This window comes from Toxotes jaculatrix, chromosome 3 (assembly GCF_017976425.1).
Source record: "Toxotes jaculatrix isolate fToxJac2 chromosome 3, fToxJac2.pri, whole genome shotgun sequence".
NCBI classification, from domain to species: Eukaryota; Metazoa; Chordata; class Actinopteri; family Toxotidae; genus Toxotes; species Toxotes jaculatrix.
In genome coordinates this window covers 12842585-12854905 of record NC_054396.1, presented here as the reverse complement: position 1 = coordinate 12854905, position 12321 = coordinate 12842585, and the positions used below count along the sequence as shown (strand labels likewise).

The window sequence follows — 12321 nt, the reverse complement described above, 5'->3', positions numbered from 1 at the left end:
TATTCAGTTTCTGGGTGTGGAAAAGACCCTGTGGGGTGAATGGCAGCCTTTTAACCTGTGTTTTTCTTATCATGTTTAATGATAATGATGACATAATGAAAGTCGGTAAACCTTTTGGTGCCATCATTTTCCTTTTGCTCTTTTTACAAAGAAAGTACTCTTCGTTGCAGAGACACTTTGGCCTCAAAAAGTTAAACTCTGCTTACTCTCAGGTTAGTGTGAAACTATAACAATTTTCAAGACTACCATGTCTTTAATAGCAGTGAGAAAAAACACAAACTATTTTGCCACTTTTGTTACAGTTTGATTTGACAGAAACTTGCAGAAGCAAAGAACTTTCCTGAGGCCTTGACATGACAGACAGCAGGAGACAGTGAGACAGAGTGAAACTTCTGAATGTAAAAGTTGTTCAGGCCCTTGTGTTGTTTTTACCAAGTGGTGATAGTGTGCTTTCTATCCTCACTTGTTTCAATTTCTGCAGCATTTCTAGACTGAGAGCACATTCCCAAAAAACAAATTATTTCCTGCATTCTGAGTCGAGGTATGCAGTACACTTATCATATATATGTAAAATGGCAGTTAGGGCTAGGGTAATAAAATGAACGTAATGAATCATTTAGCAGGATAAATGGTAAAAATATGGTGTCTAACTAAATCGGCCTGGAAGGTGTGACAAAGTGACCCCCCACAAACACATTAACTCAAATTTCTTTGAACCAAACCCACCCAACGACCTACACACAGTGACAAGATAAAGTAAATAAAGATTTGTTTCTCTTTGCTCACACTTGTACTTGAAGTTTTACTCATCTCAATGTGTCCTGTTCTCCACTTCTTTCTCTTTCACTCTGAGCAGCTGCTGCCCAGAGAAACCAGCACCCCAGACTGTGAAGTCAGACCTGCCTTCACAGTCTTCAGTGCTGGAGCAGCTAAAGATAATCGGACAAGAACCACTTTCATGATGAGACAGAAACTCAGCAGTGTTAAAGTGCCTGAAAGTGATAAATGTCTGATGAAAGACCTTGTTCTCTCAGTCTGATATTACCTGTATCCCATACTGTTCTATCGTGCAGTTCTCTGTTTTTTATACAGTGTTAATTTATTAATATCTCTTACTGTTCATTTCTGAATTTGTACAAAATCAATACTTATGTATTTATAGTTCTTAAACATAGAACCTGTTGAGTTTTGTATATGCATGTATTGTAACATGAAAATGCAGAAGAAACAAATTGTTTAACTTTACATGGCGTTACATGGCAGTAACTCACCACCTTTGAGTTACTGACTCAGAAGCCCCAAGCTTTGAACATCTCACGGAGCACTGTTCAATCCATCCTTCGAAAATGGAAAGCGTATGGCACAACTGCAAACCTACCAAGACATGGACGTCCACCTAAACTCACAAGCAGCTCAAGGAGAGCATCAGAGAAGCTGCTAAGAGGCCCATGGTAACTCTGGAGGAGCTGCAGAGATCCACAGCTCAGGTGGGAGAATCTGTCCACAGGACAACAATTAGTCACAAACTCCACAAATCTGGCTTTTATGGAAGAGTGGCAAGAAGAAAGCCATTGTTGAAAGAAAGCAATAAGAAGTCCCATCTGCGGTTTGCCACAAGCCATGTAGGGGACACAGGAAAGGACCATGTGTAACCATGTAGCACCACAGGAAGGAGGTGCTGTGGTCAGATGAAACCAAAATTGAACTTTTTGGCCTACATGCAAAGTGCTATGTGTGGCGGAAACCCAAAACTGCACATCAACCTGAATGCACCATCCCCACCTTGAAACATGGTGGTGGCAGCATCATGCTGTGGGGATGCTTTTCTTCAGCAGGGACAGGGAAGCCTGTTAGACGCTGCAAAAGACTTGAGATTGGGGCCGAGGTTCACCTTCCAGCAGGACAACGACCCTAAACATACAGCCGGAGCTACAATGGTTTAGATCAAAGCATATTCATGTGTTAGAATGGTCTGGTCAAAGTTCAGACCTAAATCCTATTGAGAATCTGTGTCAAGACTTGAAAATTGCTGTTCACAGACGCATTCCATCCAATGTGACTGAAGTGGAGCTATTTGGCAAAGAAGAATGGGCAAAAATTGCAGTCTCTAGCTGTGCAAAGCTGGTAGAGACATACCCCAAAAGACTTGCAGCTGTAATTGCAGCAAAAGGTGGTTCAACAAAGTCGAATACATATGTACGCCACACATGATGGGGTCATCAGCATAAAAATGGACATGGACGTGTTCAGTTGGAGAATAAATATTATATACCTACAGAGTAAATAGCAAGGGTAAAGTTCAGTTTTAAGCAATACTGATCCTTGTGGCGCAACTTTAACAAACACCTTTAATCAGCACAAATGCTGAACTCTACCAGAAAGATATGATTTGAACCAGTTGTAAGAAGAATCATCAAAGAAAACTGTGTTTTAATGTGTTTAATAACACATTATAATCAGCAGTATCAAAAGCCTTGCAGCACACGTGGTGACTGCTCTGCATTATATCCCTGAATGGTGATCAGTACAGTGTTTTGATCCAGTATGGAAGAGCAGATGTGACATTGGAAGCAAGCGTTGTAATCAGCAGCAGTCGCATGATGACTGGACATAAGGGTTACGGGGTCAAACGTTAAGGATAAGTTCCTCACACATATCAGGTGCTACATGGTTCCACATCTGAGCATTAGCAGACTAAGAACCAAATTAACATGTGAATATAAATCAATGAAACTGTGATTCATCATTCCAACTGCATTGAGAAACTATGTTATTTTTTGCTTTCACTAATTCAGCACTCAGATATTCAAGCACCATGGGAAAATATGAGCTGTCACAATGAACAGTGCTTACATAAGTGCGGTTAACACCATCACAGGCACATAACGGCCATAAGCGTGCATATGCTTACGTACTTGCACCCAAACACACATAACGGCAGTATGGAGAATAAAGTAATACTTTTTCAAGCATCAAACCAGAGTGTTTCAATCACTGATTGAAACACTCACTGAACACTTAAGCTAATTAAATCTGACATTACTGATAATGTCCTGGTCAAACTGAACATTGAGTACAGAGGAAAGTTGGAAGTTTCATCTCCTCCCAGTTACTCAGTCAGCAGAAGGACAGGGCTACTTTAGTTTCAGGTTACAGTAATATATTCAACTACTGTTGCTGGCTCAGCTATGCAGAAATAATAAGGTTTCTGAGGAAGTCTCCTGTGATCTTTTTTAGTAAGAATGTAAGGTCACATTTGCATGCCATATTTTAATTTCTCCTGTTTCCATCACAGTTACATTGAAAGATCTACCGCAGATACAAAATTGCTATGATCCACAAGGTGAAATGACCAACATGCCAATCACAGGACAGCTCACATTAGCCATGATGGGTGAACTGGGAGGAAGGTTAAATGACTAAAGAATTCGTGACGTCCAGAAGTGTCTCTGTAGGCTACCATTCACAGAAAACACATATAAAGCTCTAAGGAAATCGCTTTTTCCCTTCTGCATAAGGCTCATGATGGGCGTCCACCCACCAACAAATCAGCTGTCATACAACTTGTCACAGCATCCATGAGCATGTGGGAGTAGAGTTGTGAATGGTGAGTGGTTTGATAACACAGCGTCACCCTGTTGTAATGACCCCAGTTTCAAATGAATTTATCAGTTTCCTCTTTTCTTTATTGAGAAAAATGAGCACTCTAACACTCTAAAACACTAGCACGCCCATACGCTCACACACTCTTTATTGCAATTATTTATGTCCACCTAACTAACACATAATATCCACTCAACATAAACAATAACAGAAACACACCTCTGAAGGATTCAGTGCCACAAGCAAAAACACACAGACACTCAGCGTCAAACAGACGACCGGTGTGAAAGTGAAAGAGGAATGTGGTGAATCTATTTGTAAAGACGATACATTTCCTCTAAAGGTGACAGCTGCAAGAACATCATGCAGACAAAATATGCACGCACAGAAGAAAATGTGACACATACGGTGAAGGAAATGTAAAAGCATAAATACCGTTGATCGTGCAGCTCATCTGGTCTGCAGCACACAAGGATTCACAGCTACAAGCATCCACATCAAATTTGTAATTTAAATTCAATGTAATCTGTTCCAAAAGGTGGGCTGAATCAACCAGTTATGATTTCAGCAGTCAGGTTTCAGGTAAAGTGTTGCAGAATTGCTTACTGGAGATTCTGAGCACCTGCTGGTGATGTAATCAGAAACTTCGTTTAGGGGAAGGGGGCAAGAGCAGAGAGAACAAAGAGACACCCTCACCACATTGGTAGCTGAACCCCTCCAACATCAGACGACGACGTGCTGACTGTTGCTCATTCATCTACAAAAGAGTCAAACGTGAAAGAGGAGATTTGACTGATTCATCTTTGGCCCCATTTCGAGGAGACAGTGTGAACGGGACACGGAGGGGGGGACACGGTTTCCTGGCAGAGCTGGCTCAATGAAACAGTTTGAACAGAATAAGCAGAAGTGTTTACCTCTGGTTAAAGTGCACAACGAATACAACTAATACAAAGCCTCCACAGGATCAATACATTTTCTAACACAGGACTGTGTCCTGATAATTTAATCGTATTTGATTTAGTAGTGTTGTCACTTCAGAAAAGAAACACACAGAGAACAACACCCACTAGATTCTCGGAATTCTAGACTTTGCAAAGCTTTGGTGCTGTTCACTGAAATTCACAAATTTCTTTCTGATTTGCCATTTTCACACTTTGGTGGTAATGATAAAAGAAGAAAGAAACGCAAACAGAGCTTGGGAAATGAAGCTAAATTTAACTGTCATGGGGTACTACAGGCTTGTGTCGAAACCAGGAAACAACTTAACCACACAAATATCTCTTTATAGACTGAATTAGTAAATCTAAAAAACAGTGCAACACTGAAATATTTATACTGTCATGACATGCCATTTCTGTCAACGGTCTAAAGACCTCATTCATAGTCACTGCTGGCAATGGTTTTCTTACTCAGCAGTTTCTCTGGTCACTTCTGGGACAGTTTGATTATAAAGTGGGGGTGGGAAGTATGAAGGTGTGACTAACAGCTAAAAATCAGTCACTTTATGAAAAAACAAAACAAAACTATATGACATAATAGCAGACTCAAAATCTCTCTCACACACACCTAAACAAACCCACAACTGAAATACCAGCAGACTGGGCAGAAGCATCTAAAATGCAACTGCAACCACACAAAATCACGAAATCACACAGCTAAATGCAGAGTGTGTGTGCTTCTCTCTTATGCACATTGTGCATGCATACACACACACACTCACACACACACTACCAAAGTAAGAGGGGTTTCCCATAATCTGGTTTCTGCTGACTCATCTTTATTTCACATAAGAATTTAAAAATGTATATGTATGAAAATATATACATATACATATATTTAAGTATACCGCTGCTTGAAAGACTCAAGAAATAAGATACAGACTTTTCATGACAATCTACGAGTTCATTAATTAAATTTTCTCATTCTTACATTTTTAACAATTTACAGAATAACAGCTACTTTATATTAACTCACAGGTTTACAAACCAGCATTCTTTGTTTGGCTGCTGTAATTTGCATGTGCACGTACAGTAACCTCATTTTCTGCATATTATCGAAGTTCTTTTTTGTCACGAGTTACATGGATTTCACAATTTACAGAATTCTCTGGGAACTAATTCTGCAACTTCTTCCTGGCTTTTTTCCTCTCTCATTCCCATAGTGTCACCATCTCGCTTTTTTTCAGTCTGTATTTCATGTTGTAGACTCTGATGGTTGTCTTAGGCTGTTTATGTTGTTTGCATTTGCCGCTGAAGAAAGGTGTTAATGCTGCCCTCTAGGCCCAGGTCTCTCTTGAAAAAGAGAGGTTAATCTTATCAAGACTGTAACCTGGTTAGGTAAAGGAGAAATGAAAATGAAAAATCATACCGGGTGTAGACTGATTTATCTTCACCTGCATTCCTAATTTTTTGGCTGCTTTTGACCCATAACAAAAATAATAATAGAAATGATCATTTAAAAAGAAAAATGAATCGTATGTAAGCAAAACTACTTCAAAACACGGTTTTTGGTTTCACATGCCTGTTGAATAAAATCTTGGCATCTTAGAATACTTTTATTCTTGTTGACACGTGCATCTGACTGAATAAAAACAAATCAAATAAAGAAATCAAATGAAATACAATACACGTTTTTAATCACAAAACGTAAAAGAGAATGAAGCAACGTATTTCAATGTTGTCCAGCAGAGAGCAGCGCAGCCCTACCAAAACTAGATGCAAAGAACTGTTGCAGAGGTGCAAGCAAGTATTTTCTTTTTTTGAAACGGAAACGCTATACCCATGCCAAAATAAAAACAACCAGCTGGCTTGTGCGAGAAACCACGGGTGGACATTTGCTTGGATCGTTGCCTGGCACGAACCCATGGCAACCATGACACACAGCCTTACAGATTAAAACTGTTTCCTGTAGGCTACTAAGCTCCACTCTTGGCTGTGCCCCCAACCTGTGAATGAACAATTGATCAGATATCGTTTTGGCATTGACGATGCGCTTCACCTGGCTTGTGCGAGAAACCACAGGTGGACATTTGCTTGGATCGCTGCCTGACATGAACCCATGGCAGCCATGACACACAGCCTTACAGATTAAAACTGTTTCCTGTAGGCTACTAAACTCCAACCTTGGCTGTGCCCCCAATTTGGGAATGAACAATTGATCAGATTTCGTTTTGGCATTGACGATGCGCTTCCATTTCAAAAAAGAAAAAGTTCCCTTGCAGCTACAATGACAGCGCTTTTCACTGAGCACTGGGAAGTGTGTGCTGCTTTCTGGTGAAAAATGTATGGTGAATATGTATTGTATTTCTCTCTTTTTCTTTGATTTGTTTTTAATTAGCCATTTTATATTTTCCATACTACAGGGCATATTTACGAACAGACCCAGTACTTCTTTATTAAACCTCTACTTCAAGTATTGGCACAGAGGTCTCCCACATTTATCTGGGCTGCCAGGGTGCTGCTCACTGTATCACTGTGAATGAACTTTAACCTGAAACATGACAAGTCATCCGGAAGTTTATTTTCACACATTGTGAAGCAATACTCGCTTGGAATGATTTTCCCTACAAAGGTTTTCAAAATACCAGTGTTGCCCAACCTAAAAGTGCAGACTGCACAGACCTAGATACAGAGTGGACGGAAGTGGACATTCCGTAGAACACAAAAAGTACTGAGGGAAAAACACCCTTTACACTGCGAACATTAAGAGTCTTCCCATAACTTCTCTATGAGGTTTCTCCTTTTACAAACACATATACACCATGCCTTTTGTTTAAGGTAAAAACAAGCAAACCTCATCAACTATTTGCTCTCTGACGAAGATAATGGAATCTCTAGAGAGATAATGGAATAATGGAATAATCTAGAGAGAATACCATGATACACAGCAAAAAAGCCAAGATGTGTAGTTGTCGTCTCTCTTCAGTCTTGCCAGTTTTATTACGTATCTCTGACATACAGAGGGACTCCACAGCGTCATCAGACTCAAACCACAACTTAACATATAATTTCTATCTTAGTGGCACTATTTCCTATGTTATTGTGAAAGCGCACATAAAAATTATTAACTTTAGATTATTAACTACATTCAATCCAATTTTTTAACATTAATTTTTGCAACAATCAGTTATATATAAGTGCCATATCTGTGCCAGTTTAGTGGATAAAGACAATGCTACTGTACTGTACAAATAACATTATAATTGTAATAATAGAGAAATATATATATACACACACACACATATACACATATATATATATATACACACACACACACACACACACACACACACACATATACACATATATATATATATACACACACACACACACACACACACACACACACACACATACATGCATATGCACATATACACATATGTACGTATGTATATGTGGGTGGGTAGGTGGGTGGGTAGTAAGAAAAATTATGACAATACAGAATGATGCCATACTTATTCCACTAATAATTCCATAAGTGCTTTGTAAGACTTTTTTTTCCCTAGTTCACTCTTGTGGTACCAGCCTATCTCATGGGCGGAGTATGGTTTGTAATGCATGAAAAAAGTATGTTTTACGGTTTTCCAGTCAGTCTCCTCCCTTTCTAAAAGTGCTTATAAATGAGATGAGCCCTAATTACATGCACTTATCTCTTCTGAGCTCTTGAGCAAGATCATACATACCAAGAAGATTTCTCCTCCATCCCATCAGCAGCATCTGCACTCCTGAGGGCCCACTCATCTTTCTCTCTATCCAGCCAGAAGACTTCAGCAGCTCGTCCACCAGCATGACTCCTCGTTCTCTCGTCCTGTCCGTCCTGGTGCTCCTGTCTCTCCTCAGCTCAGCTTTGTGCACTCCTTTGTGCAACAACCACTGCTGCCGCTTCGTGGAGACCTTCCCAGTCAGACTCAAGAAGCTGAGAGAGGACTATTTACAGATCAGAGACTTCTATGTGAGTAAAAGCGTAGCATTTACTCTGCAAGTAGCTTGACAGGTTGTGCAGCATCATTTGGACAGATCCCCACCGCCCCCGTGGCCATGTGTCCTGTCAGTGTCGCTCTCTCCCCTCCCTCTGTCTGTCTCTGCTGCTGCTGACACCGTCTCTCAGGTCACCGAACTCAAACTTTTTTTCTTCTTCTTCTTCTTCTGTTGGTAGGAAGCAAACAATGACCTGGACACAGCACTACTAGACCAGACCGTCGAGGACTCTTTTAAAGTAAGTTTCCAACACAAATTCTCCACGAAGTTCATTAATTGTGCCTCGTCTCAAATCCTACAAGACAAGCCTCGTGCACACCAGGAAAGAGTTAAACGGCAACGCGTAACCAAGCTCGTGTTTACCTCCCTCCTCAGAGCCCGTTCGCCTGCCACGCCATGAACAGCATACTGGATTTTTACCTGAGCACGGTGCTTCCCACAGCCATGGCCGGAGTGACAGAGGACACCAAGGAATTAAAGCCTCACGTGGAGTCCATACAGCACATTTTCGACCAGCTCAAGGCTGATGTCACCAGTTGCGTGAGTAGTCGACACACGTGTTTACTCCTACAGGAGAATAACGATGCAAACACGCACCGAATGCGCGCTGCTGAATGCTTCCCCGTTATCCTCTGTCACTGTGCTCAGTGCGCAAGGTGCGGCGACACATTTGTCCTAAGTGACTCTTGCTGACGAGACGTCGCATCAAAAAAAGATGTGATATCGTTGGACACTCGGCGAGGACCAGAATTAAAAACAGTTTGAAGTCCCAGCATTGAAAAAAATGTAACAGAGTGGTCCCGGAGGATCCTAATGTGCCAGAAAAGGTTTCGTTTTGATTACTGTGCTGAATCGTGTGCTCATAAAATGCCGTCCCTGCATCAAACAAACAAAAAAAACAAAAAAACAAACAAACCTTCCAGTGAGGCAAAAAAGCTGACTCTGACAAAAACAGGGAAGAGTTAAGTGATGGCTCACAAGACAAATCATAACATTCGTCAGATATTCCTAAACTGCAGCAGCGTGCTTAACTGTGCATCATCCAGTTCTTCCAAAAGGGGAAGAGAGGGCAAAACATGCGGCAGCTCTTCAAATTTTTTGCCTGCCATGCTGAATATTGGAATTGGATGACCCAAATCTCAACCAAGATCCTTTACATATGTACAACAGCCAGAAAAGCTCCTCGTTCAACCCAGTGAATGAGTGAGCTGAACAAGCAGCTTTCTAGGGTGGTGGATTTAGAGCCTGACAGTCTAAAGAAAGTTGGTAACCACTGTGGTAACGTTAGTTTTTCTGTTGTTCATCTTACAGAGAAACTACTTCTCCTGCAAGAAACAGTTTGACATCAACAACCTAAACTCCACTTACACTCAGGTGAGTGTCAGTATTTCATCCTTAATGCTAAAATATGTGTAAAAATGTGCAGTGCACATATGTGCATGCTTGTATTTTGACAGTGATTTTTTTTTTAATTAACTGCAACACGTGTTTGACCACAGATGGAGAGTAAAGGTCTATATAAGGCCATGGGAGAGCTGGATGTGCTGTTTAACTACATTGAGACATACCTGGCTTCTAAACGGCAGAGAAACCAAGTGGCATCTTCCTGAAGACACGTTGACTGATACAAGCCATTATTTTTAGTGGCCTGAATTTTGTCAGATGTTGAAATTTCTTTCATGAGTCTACTGAACAGATGACTAGTTTGCTCATAGACATCTGCTTACTTTTTTTGTCCTGAGGACAAGTTTGCATTTAGGGTCATATTGAGTCCTACATTTATGAAGTTACAACCAAAACTGTTACTTATGAAACTGTTGCTTTGTATTTATTTTATATATTTTGTATTTATTATGGCGTTTTGTATTGGTAATGCTGAATAAATGACTCACAGATAATGCACACCTCCTTTGATTTTATTTCACACCATGGTACAGCTGCTATCGTGTGCCGTTCGTTAGGACTGGGTAACTGGTAGAGCACTGAATACATCACATCCTGCAAGTATTCTATATGTGGGGAACTACTAGTGTTAACTCAACAGGCTGATGCACAAACCTCAAACGTGACCCATATACATCACTTACCAGCAGCAGCATTGCTGTATCTTAACTTACCGTAACTGTAACTAGCCAGCCTCACCCTTCTGACATGCACACTTGCACATGCACTCACACACATGCGAAAGAAATCTCACTTAGTCACTCAGAGCCACACATATAAAACAGAACTAACACAAGGGTTTAAATAGAGCATTAAAAAAAAAAGATAAAATACTACTTTTCTGATGTGCTGATATGTCACCTTCATAGCAACTGAGCCTAAGGGAGGTAACTGTTTTCATCAGAGTAACACAAGAATCTTTTCAACAAAAGTGGCACGCAAACATTGCACATGTTGGGGACATCTTGTAATAACATTTGAATGTCTATACACGCATTAGTCTGACATCCAAGTCACACAAGTGTCTGACTTGGCTGACTCCTGATTTGACTCAGGTGTCTGCACTGAAACTACTCAAAGACAATTCATCAGTCATTTGTTTAGTGAGTGTGGGACGATCTGAATAGTATCATTACAGCAATGACGGTATCTTATGCAAAGATATCATTCATAACATTTGTCCGATGGAGCATGACCATTTTATTTTGAGCCGTATTTAAAGCAGTGTCCTTGAGGATGAATCATGTTCATCTGTGCTGCGTTCACTCCTTTACGAGTTCTTAAAAAAGCTCGGATTCAGGCTTCAGTGTCCTCAAAACAAGTGTTTACGTTTTGAACCGTCGTTAGCTGGCTAAGATAAGGTCTGGCTGTTATGTAATGACTGGATGCCTCTTGTTCAGAGTGCAATGGTTTCGAGGCAGGGTGAGAAAAAAATGGAGAGAATGGTTGTCATTAGTATTTTGGTTAACCGACACGGCATTCAAAACTGGCACACTTAGTTGCAGGCTCTTCCACGGTTCCACTGTTGTATCAGGGGGCGCCCCTGTAGATCACCTGGTAGAGCGAGTACCACTGTGCTTGCACACCATCCCCTGTCTTTCCCGTCACACTCTACTGACTCTATGAAATAACGCAGAAATGCTGAAAAAAAAGACATCACAGTTTTGAATGATCACCATTACCAAAAATATAAAAATATGGATCTACCGTGTCATGCCACTTTTCCCTCGACAGTCAAGACATCCTAAATCCTCACAACAAGGGTCTTAGGTTAAACCCCACTGACTTTATTTAGGCACAAAGACTGTACAAAAATTATCAAAAAATTATGGGGGAGGGCTAAACCAAATATTTTATATTTTATTTGATTAAAAAAAAAAACAAAAAAAAAAAAAACAAGGTCCTCCTAAGCATTGTTAATACCTTCTTTGGACCTTCACCCATCTTTGGAAAAAAAAAAAAAAAAAAAAAAAAAATCTGTAAATAATACATTTATACATAACAGACACTTTTGTTTCTCAAAAAAGAGCTACCCAGAATGAACAAAACTCACCCTGCTCCTCATGTCTTTCCCGTGTCTTTCGCTAGAAAAGGACACATGTAAGCTCTTACTAAAGTTACATTGCATAACACCAATAATATAAACAGAAGTTATGACTACACATGAGCGAACTGTCATTACGCAAAACTCCATACTTCCTGGAACGAATGACCATATTAGGTTACATTTTCAAATAAGCACATTTGAGAAAAATTGCCAGAAAGAAAAAACCCTCTTTGTCATTGTTATTTGGCGCCA

General features: G+C 40.3%; 1 protein-coding gene across 1 annotated transcript; it reads left to right on the top strand.

Moving 5' to 3' along the window:
- Positions 1-8257: 8257 nt before the first annotated feature.
- On the top strand, positions 8258-10477 carry il10 (interleukin 10). The gene is made up of 5 exons (XM_041034851.1): positions 8258-8553; positions 8758-8817; positions 8955-9119; positions 9891-9953; positions 10079-10477. The coding sequence occupies exons 1-5, from the start codon at positions 8389-8391 to the stop codon at positions 10187-10189; spliced, it is 564 nt and encodes a 187-aa protein (XP_040890785.1). The 5' UTR covers positions 8258-8388; the 3' UTR covers positions 10190-10477.
- The last annotated feature ends 1844 nt before the right edge of the window (positions 10478-12321 follow it).